This window comes from Lithobates pipiens, unplaced genomic scaffold, assembly GCF_037356315.1.
Source record: "Lithobates pipiens isolate NorthernLeopardFrog02 unplaced genomic scaffold, aLitPip1_a1.2 Scaffold_8, whole genome shotgun sequence".
NCBI classification, from domain to species: domain Eukaryota; kingdom Metazoa; phylum Chordata; class Amphibia; order Anura; family Ranidae; genus Lithobates; species Lithobates pipiens.
The window spans coordinates 481,886,671-481,907,878 of NW_027507903.1; the positions used below are offsets into that span (position 1 = coordinate 481,886,671).

Below are 21,208 nucleotides of genomic sequence, written 5' to 3' on the forward strand. Positions count from 1 at the left end.
TAAAAAAAAAAAAAAATCCTTGGTGATCCTGCCATTAAGGTTCTTGTTCAGATACTTCCTGCTATAGGGTGACAACACTGTCTTTGTCAGAGTGGCTGTTTCAGCACACATTGCACAGGCATGGTCCACTGTTAAAACCAAGAGAAATGCCATGCAGCAATCTCTGGAATGCATGCAGTCTTGAAGTGAGACTGCAAAGAAGTGGCAGGAGATCAGACGTACTGAGATGTAAAAATAAATGGCACAGAGCAAGCATAATGCCATTCAGTTAGGGCCTGTTTAAAATTTTACATTTACTAATGTCAGTGTGTTGCACGTTAATGACAGCCCATTGAAATAAATTAGGTGCCAACACACCACAGCACTCCAAAAGTTGCATGTGCCACAAATGCTATACCCTGAGTTCCCAGCATAGCTAGAGAACTGACCACGCTGTGTTCTCCTGCTTAGTGTGGTCCGTTTTTAATAGGAAAGCAGAGGGACTGGCAGGAACACCAGGAATTTCACAGAAAGGAAGCAATACAAACAGGATGCTTTTTCCTACAAGTACATGGTACAGCATGCACATAGCAGGAATATCAAATGTTGGGTTAACAAACACTTTAACTTTTGTTTAAAAAAATAACATTTGACACAAGTGATTAAAAAAAAATGATATAACACAGTTTTTATAAACTAGTGAACTTTGCTTAAAGGGAAATGTCTGTGGTTTTCAATCACTCTGATTCTGTATGAACTGTAAATGAATGGACGAGGTGAAACTGAAGAGTCCTAAAGACGCAGGGACTGTCAGTTTGATATACCTGTAGGAGGCAGACGAGTTTAGTCATTATTGTGCTGTGTACAGACTGATAGCGTTATGTGACCCAGTTATGTCTCTGTGTGTCAGTGTGCAACCAATGTGGGGGGGAGGGTCACATTGCGCTGTATAGCAACTGCCTGACAGGTTGGCCTGTAAATGGAAAGCTCCACTCTTGTGCCCTGTACACACGGTCGGACTTTCCGACGTAAAATGTGTGATTGTATTGTGTTGTCGGAAATTCCGATCGTGTGTGGGCTCCATCTGACTTTTTCCGTCAGAATTTCTGACACACAAAGTTGAGATCTTGTTTTAAAATTTTCCGACAAAATCCGATCGTTTAAATTCCAATCGTGTGTAGACAATTCCAACACACGAAGTGCCACGCATGCACAGAATAAATTACAAGACGAAAGCTATTGGCTACTGCCCTCTTTATAGTCCCGTTGTACGTCACCTCGTTTTGAACGATCAGATTTTCCGACAACTTTGTGCGACCGTGTGTATGCAAGACAAGTTTGGGCCAAAATCGGTCAGAAAAAAGACGGATTTTGACATTGGAATGTCCGATCGTGTGTACAGGGCATTTCCACAATGCCCCTCGACTGTTTCCAAAGTCACAATTCTGACATCTTTACAAAACAAGATGGAACCCCTTATATTTTACACTAGCGCATTGCACGCAGTTGCGGTGTGCCCCCATTTTGTTGAATAGGCTGGAGGTACTGGTCATCGTACACAACAGTGGAGATAATTTTTGCATAGCATTGGCATATGCACACCACCCATCGCTGCCTTTGCCTCTTAAGAGGGAGCACCACAAGTGTAAAATGAGGCCTAACTGCTTAAAAAGTGTTAGATTTAATTTGTTCTATTTCAAAATCTCACATCCACCAAAAACTAACCTAGCCACACATTGCTTTTGATTTCACTTCAGAACAAACAGCTTTGTCGTCCTGTTAAAGGAAAGGATAAATGAAACAGTTTCCCTCAAAAGCCACACCAAATGCATTTCCCCTGGGGGGGGGGGGGGGAGGGTAGTATAATGGGCGTTTACAGGCACACCTGCCACCGGGTGGTTATAATGGCACCACTTGAGTAAAATGATATTCAGGCACCCGTCCCCGTCCCCCGGGGTGGTATATTGGGGTTTTAAATGCACCCCCCTCAAGGGGCCCTTTAGAGGGTGTACAGACACGTCTACCCTTTGGGGTGAAATAATAGTTGTATACAGTCACCCCTTGCCCCTTCACGGTTTTAGTATTGCGGTGTTCAGGCACCCCTTCCCAGGGTGATATAATGAGAGTGTAGAGCCCCTAGACCACCCCTGTGTGCTTTATTGAAGGTGCACTCTCCCCCCCCCCCCCATCATAAAATGGGGGTTTACAGGCCCCAGAGTTTCCCCCAAGTGGTATAATGTATAATGGTGTACAGGCACCCCCCCCCCCCCCGGGGTTGTACAATGGCAGTGTACAAGCACCCCTCTTCCCCAGGGTGTTATATAGGGGGTGTAGAGGCCCCCGTTCCCCTCCACCTCATTTTTTTTAATGGCAGTATAAAGACCTCTGACGTAAGGTAGAAAAAAAAAAGTAGAGCTATGCGCTTAATAGTTAAAGAATGGAAATCGCTATTCTACCCCCTCCCAATCTTAAAGCAGAACTTCAGTCATTTTTTCATTTTTCCATCTATTAAATCTTCTGCCCTTGTTGTTTTAATTTTGGATAGTGAAACATAGGCTGAGGCTGGAGGTGTGCCTCTGTGTGTCTGTGTAAATCCAGGACGTGAATAGGCAGCAGCTTCAGCTGCCCACAGTTAAAATGCCTGCAGCCAGACTTAGTGGAGGGAGATTTCTGCAGCATATGTAGAAAGTACAGAATCACAGTATATGTAAAATAATATGCAAAATGGATGGAGGGAAGCTTCAGAATAGCAAAGATGAAGATCGGGGCCACTCTGTGCAAAATCAACTGCACAGCGGAGGTAAGTATTACTTTTTTTTTTTCAAACCAGCAACCTTTACAACCTTTACTTTATTACATAATATAATATATTATAATATAGTATACAGCACAGCTCCTCCAGTATGATGTATAGTATATGGTACTCACAGGGCCATCTTTAAGGCAGGGCAAAAGGGGCAGCTGCCCTGGGCCCTGTCATTGTTGTGGGGCCCAAAGCAGCTGCCTCATACTTGCCAACTATCCCAGTTTAATTCCCTTGGCTCTTGAAGTTTTAGTCATGTGCTGTGTCCTGATATCTCAGTGTGAAGTGCTGGTACTAATGCTGCCCAGCTCTGTCCTATTGTTGTGTACAGATGACTCACCTGCAGACCGTGTTTACATGTAAATAACCGTCATGCATATATAAATTACAGCAGCATTCATATGTAAATAGCAACTGCATTCATATGTAAATAGCTGAGGCCGGTGACATTAATATGTAAATAAAGGTGGAATTCATATGTATATCATGCCCCCTGCAGTGAGGAGAAGATGTGCTGTAACCTATAGTAATTTCTAGCAACCAATCAACAAGCAGAAATCATATGCTGTAACCTCTGGCAACCAATTGCAATCGCTGCCTGATCTGATACAGTAAACTGATTCTAGCTGCTATTTATTGTATGTCTCAGAGCAGGTGGTGAGCGAAATTGCATGGGGGGGAGGGGGGGGCAAGAACATTTTTGCCCGTGTCCAATCAATATTAAAGGGTACTCACAGTAATATAATACCACCCCCCCCCCCCCCATGTGTAACGTAGACTAAAAATATATAGAATTATGATCTTTTTGACATGGAACTGCCTTTCTGTTGAAAATAAAATAGTTGAAAAAATAAATATATAGTACAGCTCCCTTGACCAAGAATATGATGGTGTATATAGCACACTGTGACCCCCCATGTGTAATATGGAAATATAATATAATGATATGTATATAGTATGATAGTACATTGAACATATTGTGTACCACCACCCCATGTGTAATACAGAATGTATAATATACAGTACAGCTCCCCTGGTAGGATAGCATACTGTATAGCGCCCCAGCGACATTTAATATAGAGTATGTATAATGATATACAATATAGAGCACAGCCTCCCCCCCAGTATAATGGTTCATAGACCACAATGTGCTTCCCATGGTCGGGCAGCGCTCCTCCTTTGCATTCCTCCTCTCCTCCAGCAGGGGTCGCGGTTCTCACCGTCTCTCTCCTGCGGTGGTTTGGTGCTGCTCATCATCATCATCATCCTGATCGCGGAGATTGGGGGCCGTGACACCTCCCGAAGCCCCCCTACCCTGCATCTGTCGCCAGCTGAGAGCCTTCCAGCCCGGAATGTCACATCTGCCTCCCCGCACAGCAGCCAGCAGCCTCCCTGGGTGTCACCCCCTCCTCCAATACTGCACCCCCAGGTCAGTGCACCCCCCCAAGTACACTCCAATCTGGGCTCCTCCGCCGGTAGAGGGGTGCTGAGCCTGCTACCTCCTAGCGCTGCCCTACCTCTTATAGATTCTATACCCCTCCACCTGTCACCTTTCTTACCACACTTCCTATACCCCCTGTACCACTATAGTCAGTCACATTCTGTACCCCCTGCACCCATCACCCTGCTGTCACACCCCCTATAGATCCTATACCCCTGCTCCCAGCACCCTGCTGTCACACCCCTATAGATCCTATACCCCCTGCACTCAGCACCTGCTGTCACACCCCCTATAGATCCTATACCCCGCACCCTGCTGTCACACCCCCTATATATCCTATACCCCGCACTCTGCTGTCACACCCCCTATAGATCCTATACCCCTGCACCCAGCTGTCACACCCCCTATAGATCCTATACCCCTGCACCCAGCTGTCACGCCCCATATAGATCCTATACCCCCTGCACCCATCACCCTGCCATCACACCCCCTATAGATCCTATACCCCTACACCCATCACCCTGCTGTCACACCCCCTATAGATCGTATACCTTATGAAACCATCACCCTGCTGTGACACCCCCTATATATCCTATACCTCCTGCTATCACACCCTCTATAGCTCTTATACCCCCTGCACCCATAACCCTGCTGTCACACCCCCTATAGATAGTATATCTTCTGAACCCATCACCCTGCTCTCACCCCCCCTATAGATTGTATACCTCCTGCACCCATAACCCTGCTATCACACATACTGTAGATCTTATACCACCGGTATCTTGCACTGTGCTGTCACACCTCTTGTAGATTCTATACCCTCTGCACCACTCTATCCTATCACACCTCCTATATATTTTTAACCCCATCTCTCAACCTACTTACAACACCTCCTATAAATCACAAATGTACCCCTCATCAATATACCGGGTCTCACTCCTTATTGATACTAAGCCCCTGCATACATCACAGTGTTGTTCCACCTCCTAAAACTCCTATATAGACCCCCCCCCATACCACTATATCCTTTCGCACTCCCTATACCTTAAACACGTGCCACCATGCAATGCTATACCCTAAAGGTCATATACATCCTGTACCACTTTGCTCAGTCAAACCTGCTATAGCTTTTATACCCGCGTATTACTATATTTCAGCTCTTATAGATTTCAGGCTCCTTGCACCTGATAACATGCTGTCACACTTCCTATAGATTCTATGCCCTCTGCATCTGTCAGTGTGCTACATCCTGCTTCTTTGCCAGCTGTACCATACCATAACTGCCATCTATATTAGGTTTTTGCCATCATGCCTGACCCTTGAAAGAAAGAACAAATTTAAAGGGCCAGGGCCCTTCCCCCTGTCCTGGTGGAACTTCACTATTGTGTCCCAATTTCATCTCGAGTTAGCACTAACATCCGACACCCTGCCCCCACCACTCTCCCCCCTGCCCGTGGCCCCCTCGTGCCCCCCCTCCTTGGACTCATCCTCCACCTCTTCCACTCTGGGGATGACTGCCGGGGAGTTTGCACATGGGGGCCCGGGGAGGCTGCCACGAGGGGGACCTGGCTGTGCTGTGCGTGGCTGCTACAAGATGCTGTCTGTATTGCTGTTGCTGGCTCAGGGTGCACTGCTGGACCTCTACCTGATTGCTGGCACGGACTTGTACTGGTGCTCCTGGATTGCCACTGACCTGGTGGTGGTAGCTGGATGGGGGATATTCTACTCCAAAAACAGCAGAGGCCAAAGAGTGTTCCAGGGCTCGCTCAGCTCCTCGGGCTATGGTCAAGTCCAAAGGCCCAAGAAAGGCCAGTTTGCTTATAGTCACCTGGCTTGGCTCATCTATGCTATCGCCTTCACGCCCAAAGTGGTCTTGATACTTTGCACCCCAATACTGGATCAGATCGAGGCCGGGGTACCCCTGGGAAGCACTGGTTTCCGGCTTACAGTCTCGCTCTCAGTTCCTCTGCTCTGGGCATTAGTCCGCTCATTGAGCGTCGATCCACGGGGATGGCAGCACCAGAGAGCTACGGGCTACCTCATGGCCTCCTGTTTGGACCTACTGGATAGCTATGCCCTCTTGGAACCCATGCTGGAAGGCAAACTACCCCTCATGCCTTTCATCCGTTACCCATTACTGGCTGTATACTTTGTGGCATTGGCTTCACCAGTCCTGTGGTTGTCCGAGCTGGACTCAGTAGCCCCCGCCGGCTGCTGTCGTCTCTTCCTTCGCCTCCTCTGCGGCACTATGGTGGATGGCCCTCTACTGGCAGTCCGGTGCTTCTTGATGCTAAGCTCGCCCAACCAACCCTTCTCTGTTTTTATGCTGAAAAATGTATTTTTTTTGGTCTGTCGCTGGCTGGAGGTCCTGGAGCTCTGCTGTCTTCTCAGGACCCCAGAGCCAGACCTTGCAGACCGACCACCAGGACAGTTCAGCCACTGTGTCTCTGAAAACGATATGGGGCCTCACGCCTATGTCAACACATTGGCCGTGACAGCACAGAGCTGAACTTGAACAGAACGTAGGCCCCCCACAATGAACCCTTTTTGTTTGTTTTTTGTACTTTAACTGCCAACACTGCCAAGAAAACATCAACAAGTCTCATCAAGGAAAAAACACGTTACCATTTGGTATTTTTATTACAAGAAAAAAATCAGGTGTCAAAAATATTTTTTTAAACCAGTGTTGATAAACTCAAAGATCCAACCCTTAAAAAAAAGATAATTCTGTATGTGATGCATTTACCTGAAGTTCTCCTTTCTCTGCAAATAACTCCACGATTATAGTATCAGGATTTGTTTACTGTGTACGTAATTGATGTTTACAGGGTGGTATCAAAAACCGGACAATAAATACATAGACCTCCTTTGTTAGGCACTGCCAAATTAAAGGATAATTTTTGGTGTTGTACAGTTTGGTAAGGGAGAAGTCTGGTGGTCTTCACCTGTTGGGAAATATATTTCAGCATCTTTGTGAAGGTTCTCAGTCTCCATGTCACATTCAACTGGACTTGGTCTGTAATGTAGATGATATTTTCGAAACTTGTCCAAGTAAGCATCCTCAACAGCTTCAACATCAGGAAGGAAAATCATTTGAATGAGACTAACTACTACTAGGCTCACCAGAATTGATATTCTGCTATTAAAATGGGTAATTTAATTTGCAGATCATGGTAAATGTCCAACTCTGGTAAACTTGAAAATTCTCCCTTGCAGTGGGGCTGCACTGGTTTAGTGCTCTCTTAGGTCTAAGGGGCACAGAAAATAAGTTTTACCTACCCAATTCTCCATGCGGCTAGACCAGTCCCTGCAGCATCTATTCTGCCATGTTCCAGCAGTCTAAAGGTCCTGACATCATCAAGATTGGGTAAGTAAATGTGCTTTTATTTCCCCCTAAAGGAGCAGGCACAGTCCTACTGCAAGGAAGAATTTTCACATTTCCTGGAGTTGGGCTTTACTTAAAGCCAATATTGAAAAATAACATTTGCGTGGAAAAGAGTATTTCTTTAAAATAATGAAATGTATTTCATATAACTGGGAACTCTTCTGCATGCACAGTTCAGAGATGCTGTTTCTCCATTGTCCAGTCAGCTAGTCTAGGAGGCAGGTATGGAGGTGACACTACTCTATTCCTTACCTCTAACAGAGAAATTGTTGTCACCCTTCAGGTTGTGCTGTGTGGCAGGCTGTACAGAGTTACAAATCACTAAGACAGTTCATATATTTGTAATTCAAATGTTTATTTGGCAAGTCAGTGAATGCAAAATTACATTTGTAAGTGCTCCAGCTCTGCCATAAGTCGCTGAAGACATGAACAAACATTTGTAAATCAAAACTGTAATTGTTCAAAGGTTTCTCATTGATTTTTAGGTTCCTCATTTACTTATTTTTGATAAATAAATGAGTTTCAATAATTATTGTATTATACTACATGGAAGAATTGTGTTCAGAAATGATTGTATATGGGTGTTTAAATCCCTGATAGTTTTATTTCAGAATATATAATTTGTGTGTGTGGGTGGGGGGGGGGGGGGGAATCTTGAAGTGAAATGCATTATTAATTGAAGTCTGTATAAAATTTCCAATATGCAAATAATTATTTCCTGTGGTTTTAAAATCAGTAGCTTTCCTTCAAGGGAGGAAAATTAAGGAGGTTTGTTTTGTCATTATTAAATTGCTCGAAGGGCCTAAACGACACAATAGTGCATTGGGTGCTGCCATGCCCCCCATTCTCCAGGTCATCAAAGTGAGCTGAACATGCATGGAATCTAAGTGTTAACCTTCAGAAGACATAATCAAGTGTTAAGATATCTTCTGGTCTCCATTTCCTAAATGATCTGTATTTTCGAAAACAATTTTCTTAACTTTTTTTTCCTGGTATTTGGATCGTTTTGTAACGCCAGCGTTCAGGACATTTGTATTTGTGTACCACCTCTAAGTATAAACAAAATGGAGAGAGATGCATAATGGTGCTCAAAATCAAAAATAGCTGCCTTGTTCTATGATGATGTCACAATGGATGCTCAACACTTCCTCGTTACCTCATAATCTGACCTTAGACGTCAAAGTGAAAAGGTCAGTCGTGACCTCACAAAGCTAACAAAGTATCCTGCAAAAACATCGCCTTCAAGGGCGACCCCCGTCAAGGGCTGGTCTAATAAACCGTCTTCAATTGTCAATGCAACAAGGCACTCAGGAGTCCCATGTCGTATCCGATTCCCACTATCCAAGGGCTGTCTGTCACCATTCTCCTGCTCAGCAATCCACAAGATCAACTGCCAATAACACAAAATTGCAGCTTGGATACGTTGCCAGCATTTTTGGGGTTGTAGCCGTGTCATGGACTCTGTACAATGCATGTGATGGGTTCCAAAAAAAAAAAGAGTTTTTTTTTAAGAATATATTAGTGCTTGTTACATGAGAGTGGAAACTTTATTTTTGTGTGCAAAGATGACATCGGTTTGATTAAGTCACAGGTGTAGTTATTTAAACTGGATAGAGCAGACAAGTAATTCAGCAACTGTGATAAATTGGGCCTTGTTTAATAGATGTTTGACAGAAGCACTATCTCAAGCAACCAGTACTGCCCATAGCAGCCAATCAAATTCTCCCAGTTTATTCTGGTATAGTTGAAACACATCAGATTGGTTGCTATCAGTAACATAGGCTATCAAAGACAGTTCTGCAGGCCTTAAAGCTGAAGTAAACCCATCCATAAAATACATGCCAGAAATGTAACACTCCCATTGGTTGTGCTCTCAACCAAACTGTCAAACCATCCAATGGCTGCTGTCATAACTGATCACATGTGCAGCATCATGGCAATTGTAGATTAAACAGAGGCAAAGATGGCAGCATCCTTGGCTGAAAACGATATGGGGGTTTACTTACACTTTAAGTAAGCAGCAAAGGTGGAAGAGGTTTAGTGATGGCTTAATGAAATGTTTAAGGGTTACCTAGTGAACGAAATCAAACTGAAAATCTTTCTACTGATGCAACTTTTACCTCACATGTGCGTGACCAGTACCTGTATTTTGTGGACGGTAATTAAATGGTGTCAAGCTCACAGACTGCGTTGTGTGTAATGATTATGGTTTTAAGATTGGTGTAGAACTGGAGAGGTTGTTTGGACAACAGTGTACCCGCTGAAATGGTCCGTGGTCTTCAAATTGGTTGCCCACGTTTGGCATAGATTATTCACCCACCATCAATCTAGGGTTCCATGATCAGCCATTTTCAATCTAGGGTTCCATGGCTCTTGAAGATTCCTTCAGAGGTTGCCAATGATTTCTTGAGCTGTGGATTATTGACTTCCTATCTAATGGTGCTTGCATAGTTCCAAGACCAGCACCTTCTTGGCAAAACCAGCACAATGACCCAATTATCTTTTTAGCTGTCTGTAGTGTGGCATTCTGACCACAGTATTGCTTGCATTCTTCCTACATACCACCAATGTAGGGGGACATTTTTCCCATCGACCTCTGATAAATTGGCTTTAGTAAGTGTTTCCCAAGACCTGAAAATTATTTTAGGGGGTTTCTCTGGTGGAACAAGGTTGAGAAAGGCTGGCCTAGCTATTGTTCTTTAAATTTGTTTTCTAAATGGTTGCTTTTCTTTAACAAAAATGTGGTTTCTCCACAAAATTCCCCCATACTGTAGTGAGGTTCTGGGCACACTAACCCTTGATGACCAATCGGAATGTACATTATTGAAATCAGACCAGGCCTAGACGAGACCCAATTAAGTGACTTGGTTCTTTTTTCTGTCTTTTGGAGTAAGGGCCTGTGTGGATGTGCTTTTAATTACACCAGGACTACTTCTCTTACAAGACAAGGAGAAAAGAAGCAGGTAGGTGCAGCTTAGGTCAAGTGCATTTGTCAGTGAATTGTAAATGACCTCAGGAGGGTGTCAAGCTGATCTTAAATGGAAGCAGAACTTGAAATCACATTTTTCCAGCTTTTTTTTTTCCAGCATTTTCCCATATTTTTTTTATATTTTGAGTGGAGTACAAAAGAGTACAGCCTCCCCTTTCCAGTCAGCTTCCTATTGCCCTTTGTTTGTGTCCCTGCTTCGAAGATTCACTTCTTTATTTGTCCTGGTGAACATTGGTGCGATGCAGGAAACCCTGCAAATCCACTGTTGGTTCCCTCATCGCACCCGACTTGCAGGCAGTTCACACTGCCTTATGCAAACCGCTGGGAGTTTCAATACAAAGTTAATGACACCTCAAGATCGCTTTACATATCGCAGTGAGAACTGGCAATATGGACAGGAATCGGATCGCATTGGCGTGAACACCCTTGCGATCCCATTCTGGTGCGAACCAAAAAAAAGGGTCCTGCACGACTTTGGTCCAAATCTGTATGGCTAAATTCACATTGCACAGACATTGCATGTGATTTGCACCACAGTGCGGTGCAAATCACATGCAATGTTGGGCAGTGCAGCAGTGTAAACCCAGCCTTGATGTTACAGTTCACATCAAAAAAATAAATCTTCCAATAGGCACACCTGTACCCACTTTAAAGAGGTTTCCTTTCATGGTTAAGTACATAGAACAGGCAGTGAAGGATGCAGATAAAAAGCACAGCGGTTCTATTCATTCCCTACTCTATCCTTTCTCAAAAAAAAATCCACTTTGCAATAAAAATATTAACTAAAATCATTAAAAAAACACTAAAATAAAAGGGTGAAAAATACCTTAGACGCTGGCTTTCCACAGGCACCAGTGACGTGACTGGGCCTCAACATGAAATCCTGGGAAAGATCAGGATCCCAAATCTCAGCTTTCCAAGGCTCCAATGACACCCTCACCCTTACCAAAATCCTGTGTATAAAGTATTTTCTATATATATTGTGGGGGGGGGCTGCAAGGAGTCATTTTACTTTGTTATCCTCATTTTGAAGTCTCCGTACAAAACAGCTCTGATTAGGAAAGGGAGAAGCAGCACAAGGAGTCAATCAAGTGTATTGCAGCGCAAGGATTCTGTCAATAGTAGGGGAGAGAAGAGAGATGAGCTCATCAGTCTGCTGCTTCTCCTTCACTGTCCATTCACAGGCTGATTCACAATGAGACCTGTAAGTGAAAGTGGAACTACAATAGAGAAATATCTGATCCCCTCCCCTGCCAGACAGCTGTGTGGCAGAGCTTTGTAAATCTAATGCAGTGTACACACGACCGGACTTTTCGACAGCAAAGGTCTGACGGAACGAATCCGTCGGACAATTCGATTGTGTGTGGGCTCCATTGGACCTTTGCTGTCCAAAAATCTGACGGACTTTAGAAATAGAACATGCTTCCAATTTTTTTTTGCCGGAGCTCTGCCGGACCCAGTTCCTATCGAGAAATCCATTCGCGTGTTGCTAGTCTGACGGACAAAAGCCAATGCTAGGGCAGCTATTGGCTACTGGCTATGAACTTTCTTATTCTAGTCTGGTCGTACATCATCAAGTTCGAATCCGTCAGACTTTGGTGTGATTGTGTGTGGCCAAGTCCATTCATTCAGAAAGTCCGTCAGAACTCCGCCGAAAGTCCGTTGGGAAGACTGTTGGACCTAGTTCGTTGAAAAATCCGGTCGCGTGTACATGGCTTAAAGCGGGATTCCACCGTTTCTAACGTTTTTTTTTTTTAGGCATAGTGAAAATCAATATTATTAAGAAGGCTAACACTTACTTCTGTTGTTTCTGCCATCAGCAGCATGCCTTTGTCTCCTCATAAATGACTTTATAAAACCGTCTCCTGACGGTTTCCATTTTGCCTGTGGGCATGTGAAGCCCACAGGCATCCTCTTCCGGGAGTGTGTGATGCTAAATGACCAGCATGCACCGCCCGATCTATAAAAGATCTCGCGCATGCGCAGTAAGCGCAATATCGAGCGCCGTCAACAGCTCCGGTTGCCATGACAACGGGTGTTCTCGTCGGAAGTCCCACCCCGTTGTCATGGCAACGGAGATAAACAATGATACAAAGACGTCACTTCCCTTCTATGACTCGCGCGAGATCTCTAGACTCCTAGATCTCACAGACTCCTGGGAAAAAAAAAAAAGATCCCAGGAGCCCATGCGGCAGACCGGAACAAGTGACCTGCCGATTAAGCCCCGCCCCTTTCCGCATCGGCTCCTCCCCTTTCCGCAATTCACTGGGACAGAAAAATTGAAATATAAAAAAAACGGAGGAAGACAGCTGAAAGGTAAGGGGGTTACATAGCGTTTAGGGAAGGGGGGATCACATAGACCTAGGAGTGTATTTTAGGGTGGACCTCCGCTTTAAGTGGATTGGCAGAAATACAAATCCTTTGGCAGGTAAAACAGCTCTCTGACATGCCTGAAGTTTGGCTTTAATAACATTTAAATATTTGTTTATATGCATATATAATCGCAAAAGGTTTAGACACAGAGATGCAAGAAATGAAGACAGCGCAGTGTGTTCACTTTTGTAAAGAAAACATAATAATCTTATAAATGACTGTAAAAAAAAAATCATACACAACATCACATTTTGCACAGGAGCTATAAGGCAACAATGTTACAATTAAAATGATTTAAAAAAAATACAATTTGTTTTGAAGGGAGAATTAAATGCTAAAGTGACTGCCAATTGTGGACACAAAGGATCAGGGCACTAATTGCACTTAAAGTGTTAGTAAACCCAGGACCCTGCATTCACTATATCTGGTCTCCCACAGTACAGACAACTTTTATCAGCAGTTAGAGCAGTCGTATGACTTATATCAGTGTCCAGCAGAGCACTGGTTACCGCTTGTAGGAGGAGTTTTCACTCTCCTATGATTGTCCTATGAGGCTGCAGGACCCCTGACCCTCTGTCTGGACAGTGCTGACATTGGAGCTATGCTGAACACATGCACTCTCCCAAGAAAAAAAATAAAGAAAAATCTCTCTAGCAATACACACCAAACGGAGCATGTGCAGCTTGCCCCCCAAGGCTCTGTTCTATCAGGAGATGGGTTGAGGACTCTGAAAGAAGGGGAGGATCAGAGAAGACAGGATCTAACAGCCTTTTTACGCAATGCAGAGGATTAACCCCTTAGTTCCACAGTGAGTATAACAAGCATGCGTTACTACATATACAGATTTTTTGCTGTTGTGGGTTTAGTAACACTTTAAAGTATAAAGACGGCTATATATCAAATTCAGCCAGTTCAGCAGGGACTTTGATCTCTGTATGGGCAGGCTGGTTGTACAGAGGTCGATCTACTGACTGACTTCTGTACAACCAGCCTATCAGACTTTTCCCTAATGATCAGTGCCGCTGGTTATAGCCTGCAACACTGATCAGTGTTCTGACAGTGGGGAAGACTCCTCTGCTGTCAGAACACAATAGCATTCCCCTCATTCACATCAAGTGTGCGAACCAGGGAATGGGGCCATCTGTTTTCATTCAATTATTGTATGGCCAGCTTAACTAAATGCAAAAGAAAATCAGGTAGTGGTTTAACCTCCCCCCGATTGCCTGCTTGAACAAGTACATGGGTTGTACATGTCCTGTAGCAAAAGCTGAATGGCATTTAAGTGAATGAGGCCACGAATGCAAACTTGTGCAATGCATGTCATTTAAATAAAAACAGCGCTCACTAAAAACATGCATGTTATTGCAGCATAAATGGGTCAGCATTTTAAAGGTTAATACAGGCGGTAAGGAAACAACACATTGCCTTTTCCCCGCCTGTCAAATGCTTATGAAAAGCAATTCACCACAAATCGCTTTTCAGCAACAAGGCTGCAACGCATATGACCAAGCCCTAAAGTTTTTTATTGCTGTCTGTGCCACTGTTAGGGAGATTCACCCTCTCTGTTGGTCCCGTTTATCATGATCACTGAGAGTTAAAGAAAATCACAAATTTTGGGTTGTCACACAACTGGAAACATCTTCTAAAGGGGACACACATTTTGGTGACAAATGGGGATCCCTCACTTTTGAAGGATTTCCTCTCACTTCCTGGTTTGGCTATGGGACAGGAAATGAAGGGAAATCTTTCCAATGGGACATACATGACAGGAGTTTACAGCTCTCCTCTAATCGATCACTCTTTGCAAAATGAACACAAAGGTTTTCCTTTAGTTCTACTACTTTAAGCAACTCCCTTCGAGAAAGAGAAATTCAGATGCAGGGTAGGCACAGTTTTAAGATGATGTTACAATGTGATTGCACAATGGACTTATATTTACCAAAACTATGCAACATGAGGGTCATGAACAGCACAATATATAGTGATTCATATCTGTGCAGTATATCCAAAATCGGATTGTATTGTGGGTGAAAAGGTTTAGAAAAATCCCCCTATTCCACCCCTCCTCACTAAAAATATATTGGGACCATTTGCCTATCTTCACTGACAGAGCTGGGAGGTTTTTCATGTTCCATCTGGTGCAGGTACCAGCCCTGGCTGTAAAGAATATTAAAGTTTTAGTAAACCGCCAGAAAGAAGCCCCCCCCAAAACAAAACAAAAATATCTGCAAGACAGTAGCATAACGTACTAGCAGTGGCGGAACTACCGCCATAGTGACCCACGTGGGCGATAAGGGGCCCGCAGCCATGTGGGTCCCGGTGAGTCGGCGTGCAGTGCGGGCAGCGGGTGAGATGCCTGCAGTGCAGGCGGCAGGTGAGTCGACGTGCAGTGCAGGCGGCGGGTGAGTTGCCACGCTGCCCATCCGCTCTGCGCTCGCACTGTGCGAGCGGAGGTGGCTCGGCAGGCGGGTGAGAAAGCGGAGGGGGATGCTCGGCGGGTGGCCAATCAGAGGGTTGCAGTTTCGCCCTCACTCACTATGCAAGTAGCAGAGAGATTACATCATCTCTCTGCTGCCTGACTAAGACTGGGACACAGGAAGTGACAATCCCCATTCCCCACCTTAGCAGGAAAATGACAATCCGCAACTTGTAGCAGGTGATGTGGCAAGTGGACAATCCGCAACTTGTGGCAGGTGATGGTGGCAAGTGACACACTCGGGGCTCCCACTGGTTCTGCATTATGGTGAGTTGAACTATTTCATTTTCTATAACAATGTAATGATAGAAATAATGCGCTTCAATCATCCTGACACCATAACAACCATGGTACCGTTATTATTGAAGCATTAGGATGAGGAATGTAAGTTTACTGTTAAGCCGTCCGGGCCCAGCAAGTCCAGCCCTGTCCCGACACACGCAGCTGCATACAGCAAGCCACTGTGCCATCAAACGCAGCCACTGTACCCATAAATTGCCACCACTGTGCCCATCAAACACTGCCACTGTGCCCATCAAACACTGCCACAAAGCGCAGCCACTGTGCCCATCAAGCGCCGGGGCCAGACACATGCACAGGAGATGGCAGCAGCTATAATATAGATTCATGCACTGCATGAATCTATCTATGGGAGATTGACGGGTGCAGGATAGAGGGGTCAGTGCTCCTGTGCCCTTTATGGACATACTGCCACTGAGGTCAGCAATGTGTGTCCTTCAGAGGCTGCATACAGTATACTGCATACTTAGTTGTTCGAAATTAATATAAGCTGTTGCCTGGGTACTGTGCCACATGGGTGAGGTAATCTGTTGTTCAATGGCATTAGTTAATTTTTTGGGGGGAAGGAGCTGAAGCAGCTGGCTCATTTTCTCAGCAGGTCAGCATTGTCAGAGTCCTTCCAGAGACTGGAGCGGCTCAGTTGACAGCAGACGAAGCTCTTGGCTTTCTCTAGGTCACAGGTAAGTGCACTCCTGTGACCCACAAGTGAAGCATAACTATCAAAACTTTGGCCATACTTCTCTTTTTAAAAAAGAAAATTTTTTGCAATTCCATGCCAAAGTATGGTATGAAGTTGCAAGGGAAAATAACCTTGCCGTACATTGCATGTTCAGCCAGAGTTCATCTGGTCTTCCTCTGGGTGCTCCAGTCTTCTCCCATAATGCAGAAACATAACAGAGGGTTAATTAGTGTCTAGCCGAACTGGTCCTAAAGACTTCATAGATCTTTGTGGGAAGGAGTGTAAGCTCCTTAATTGAAATGACTAATAATAATACATGCTCTGCAAAAAAAGAAAATAAAATAAAATAATAGTAAACAGTTTTGTAGAGCAGTAAAATACAATCTTTAGAATCTGAAGCTGCTTTTTCCTTCTCCAGCACCAGAACCAAAGGGAGCATGGGGGCAGGAGCCACAAGATTCTCAGTCACCCCCGCTACTCTGCCAATCCTCCACTGGTGGCCTGTACAGCTCAATGAAAGATCTGCATGCCAAGCAGATGGCCCTAATAGAAAGTTCTAGTTGTAATTTTAGAAAGTTTTTTAACAGCAAGATTAACTGCAGAATGGAGTGGTATGTCAGAAGGAACACCGCCATACCTGTTTGCTTTACAAAATAAGGGAGGGCTTACAATGTAGTCAATGTGCAAACTGTTGGCGTTATACAAGTCATGTATAATAATAATGCCCAAGGTAGTGTGCTGTGTTTTATTATCCTGTCTATGAAGGAGATTGGGGGGGGGGGGGGGGGTGCAAAAAATATATAAAAATTAGGACAGTATTTTGTGAGCTGGGTCTTTGAAGGGTGTTTACTACCCTTTCCCTGGGTTTATCAAGTTTCCTCTTTGGCCTCCTTCATAGTTACAAGTGAATGGCTCCACAGGCTTGTATAATCTCTCACTCTAGAAGAATTCCATCCTCCTTACCCAGATATGGCATGAAACAGCAGTGTTCCTGAACCTCTTTCTCCCTACATTTAAGTCCTACCCATGGGCTTGCACAGCTGCTAAACTTCTGTGGCCTGAATACAATCTCTCACATATAGGGTTGCCACCTTTTTTCAAGCCAAACCCATACTTTAGGAGAGTAATGTGGTGCGCATAGCATGCAGCAGCTAACAGTAGGTGTGGTCAAACTGCTCTTGCTGACATCACTGCCCTGCTGCCCAACGATGCCAAACCTGTCCCCAGACAGCCGCCCGCAGCTCACCGACGGCAACAGATGTGTGTGTGACTATCTTGGTTACTTGGGGAGCCACAGTTCAAACTGAATAATGTGTCCAGATTTCAGTCCGCCTGAAACCCGGACAAAGGATTCAAAACCTGGACTGTCCAGATGAATCCCGGACAGGTGGTAACCCTACTCACAAAGCAGTGATAAAGTAAAGAACAGACATTTACAACCTCATCACTTCATGTAGTACCAGGCAGAGATGGCTGCATGGGAAAGAACCAACCAGACACTAAGGACTAAGGCTCTGAATGCGGATGTAGTGAAAGTTCTTTTACAAACTATTCATGGTTTCAATACTTCTATATAAAAACTACATTACAAAAGGTTAATTTAGGCACTTTTAAAATGTTTGAAACAGTCTCCTTTAAAGGTGGTGGCCCCTTCATTCTCCAGGAACAGGTGAAATTGCATCAGCTGGCCTCATTGGCTATCCAAGTCTTTTTTCATACTTGTTCGAAGTTCTGTAAGCCCCCCTCATTTTGCAGAAAGAGTTTTAATGACTCCACCTGTATTGCTTTTAAGTCCACCTCATATGGGTTCCATGTGCTGTATCCTTGATCTGCAAGTTGTACCGAATGCCTATCAGGCAAACCTGTACCAGGGTCCACTGCAGGGGTAGCTAACTGACCATCAAGCAAAATCTCATGGAACTGCTCACCAGCTTTAACTGCCTGATCTCTAGCCATATCATAAATGGGGTTCACCAAATCTTGACCTTGAGCATCCATAAATTTCATGGAAGAGGACAAATTTGGATCCTCCAAGGAATTCTGGAAAAACCTTTCTTGGGCTTCAATGAGCTGTTCTATAGACAGGACACCCTGGTCCGATTGGATAGAAACATCTTGTCTAAGTAGACCTTTGAGTTCTCCAAGGGATGGAGCTTCTCCTATCAAGCGTGGTTCTTGAATGCAGACTACTGCTGATGTTACTTCTTGAACAAATGGTTGTACAACTGACACTAACGGTTCAATATTAGACAGGCAAGGTTCAACTTGAGTGCTTGAAGCTCCCATCACAATTGTAGGATCTAAAACCTTTACTAGATCTGGCATCGAAATAAGTGGTTCCAACATAGAGACTGAGGTTTCAGGGTGGCAAATCAATGGGTAGAGTTTGTGGGTGAGATTTTCATCCATATCCTCTTCCTCCTCTGTGTCTTCTGTATCCTCAACTGGTACCAACAAGCACTCTTTTTCAAACCAAAGCAAGTTACATTCCTGCCATTCCCTGCATCTCTCCATTGTCTTTACTAAATGTTGGTAGCTTGGATGTTCCTCATGGCTGACAGTTAGCTGTACATGTGGTTGGTGTTGCTCTTGTCTCTGGATCCGGAAGAAAAGTCCTTGCAGGTTTTCAGTCAATGAATATTTTGGGCAAATTTCCAATGGTGAGGGTATGTCTGCTGGAGTGGAGATGCTACTGAAGTATGCTACCACATAGCGATCATAGGGCATTGCTTTCTGGAAGTCTGGGAGAATAAGTGATAGGGCAGGGGTGAAGAGGTCCTCTATTGGATGTTCTCGGTCCTCCCTCAAAGTCATCCTTTGCTCCCTAACATTCTGCATTGCCTTCCACTTCTCTTGCACACCTCTGGAACAAAGGATTAGAATTGTCCCATTTCTTTTCTCTATGTCGTCTTTTTGGCGGGCCAACCAAGCCATGGGACCAATCGTGCTCATTTCAAGAACATGAAGGCGGTCTAGTACCACATCCAAGCCCCACGCTAATCGCATAAAATCGGCCAGCCTGATCACCACTTCAATGTAGTGTTCATGATCTGCGGAGTACACCAACCACACCTTCTTTATGGTTGGAGAAGGAATGGGAATATCTGGTAGATTTGGTTTGACTTTCTCTGTGGAGGAGAAAAGGGAATATCAGCAAAAGTGAACATAGAAAAAAGACTTAACTATGAGACTTGCAATCTAGATTTAAACTATGTAGACACATGATCATTACACCTCTATGATCATCTTGGACATCAAATTTCAAAACCATGGTCATTAACATATCTCCACACTTTTGGGAAAGCTTTCCATAAGATTTTAAAGTGTGTGGGAATTTGTGCCCATTTGGTAGGCAATACACTGATGTTGGATTAGAAGACCTGGCCACAATCAACTTTGCGGAGGTGTTCAGTAGGATGAGGCCAGTGCTCTGTGCAGGTCACTTGACTGTCCACACCAAACTAGTCAAACCATGTATATAGTCAGATGGCTTTGGGCACCTGAACTCAAAAATTTGGAGGCGTGTCTATATAGTTTAAACTATTTAGTGTGCCCAAAAGAAATTAAAAGTCTAGGCATGCCTTTTACTGGAAAACTCCAAACACAAGATTCAGCATTATATAGACTATATGAATATATTTTCCTGCTTTTTGTTTTTCAAAGCATTATATGTGAAAAGAATAGCAAACCAAATCTTTCGTACAGTGCAATATCCCAGAAGAACTATCCAAGACACATTCAGGAACCAGCCATTGGCTGGTTCCTGAATGTGTCTCAAATCATTATATTTAAGAAAAAAAAAAAGCACCAAATTAAACACACCATTATACAATATGTGTATATTAAAGCAATTCTCCTGTGACTTATTTTTACTGTTGCATCTTCATGGCAGCATACACTCTGGGTTGTGACTCCGCCCCCCCAAACTTGATAGGACCACATAGCTATAAGACGATGAGCTGGCCCCCGCCCCAGTATTCTCTAATTTTTCCTCACCTGTCAGGACCGCACGGATCAACACCTCCTTACCGATTCATCCCAGCCAGGTTCTAGCCTCTCCTGGGTGGAAGTCCTTACCAGTACAGCCTCTAAACGAAGCTAAATGGAAGGAACCCCACTCTGGTGATCTCAGGGGTATACTCTGTCTCTCTGTGGCCTTGATATAAGCATTAAACAGGCTTGAGCTTTATTTCTGCCTCCGTTGTGAGCCTTAAACAGGCTTCAGTGTTACTGTGCAGCTTCCAATGCAAGCCTTAAACAGGCTTAGTGGTATATAAAATAGCCTTAGCATACAAGCCTTAAACAGGCTTAGCTACCGTGCAGTGGTCTCCATACTCTTTTTCTCCTTTTCACTCTGTTTTGGCCATTTTTTTGTCCTTGGGAAGGCTTCCTGGGTTCTGTGGTCCCTCAAGCAGCTGCTGGGACGTGTGCTGAGCGTCCCAGCGCTTCCGCGCATACGCAGTACAACAGCTCTGGGCGTTCTATGCCTTTCTCCAGCTTCCAAAATGCCACCGGCCGCCACGCATGTGCAGTGGGCGCATGAGCGGGACGATTTAAAAGCAAATCTGAATTAATCTGCCCCTGTACGTGTACCTGGAGATCTGGATTGCCAGTTTTTCTACCTTTTTGCACAGTTTCATTATCCACCCTGAAAAAGGGGAGTGGCTTCCTGGTTATAATGCTGATTTTATTGATCATGGTTGTTTTTTTTCCCTCTCTCTCTCTCTCTCTGCATCCTTACTTCTTATTTCTATGTAGACCACTGCCCACAGATAACCGTCAG

The 21,208-nt window shown here is 44.4% G+C and overlaps 2 protein-coding genes across 2 annotated transcripts in view; one reads left to right on the forward strand and one right to left on the reverse strand.

Annotated features, from left to right (window-relative positions):
* The first annotated feature begins 5,599 nt into the window (after nucleotides 1–5,599).
* TMEM121B (transmembrane protein 121B) lies at nucleotides 5,600–9,789 on the forward strand. The gene has a single exon (XM_077468874.1). It carries the CDS (start codon nucleotides 5,734–5,736, stop codon nucleotides 6,730–6,732), a length of 999 nt encoding a protein of 332 aa, XP_077325000.1. The 5' UTR covers nucleotides 5,600–5,733; the 3' UTR covers nucleotides 6,733–9,789.
* Nucleotides 9,790–13,039: 3,250 nt separating this feature from the next.
* IL17RA (interleukin 17 receptor A) overlaps nucleotides 13,040–21,208 on the reverse strand; it is a 71,800-nt gene continuing 63,631 nt past the window's right edge. The window contains exon 12 of the mRNA XM_077468873.1: nucleotides 13,040–19,553. Coding sequence (XP_077324999.1) covers nucleotides 18,139–19,553 — 1,415 coding nt within the window. The 3' untranslated portion in view covers nucleotides 13,040–18,138. The remainder of the gene's footprint in view (nucleotides 19,554–21,208) is intronic.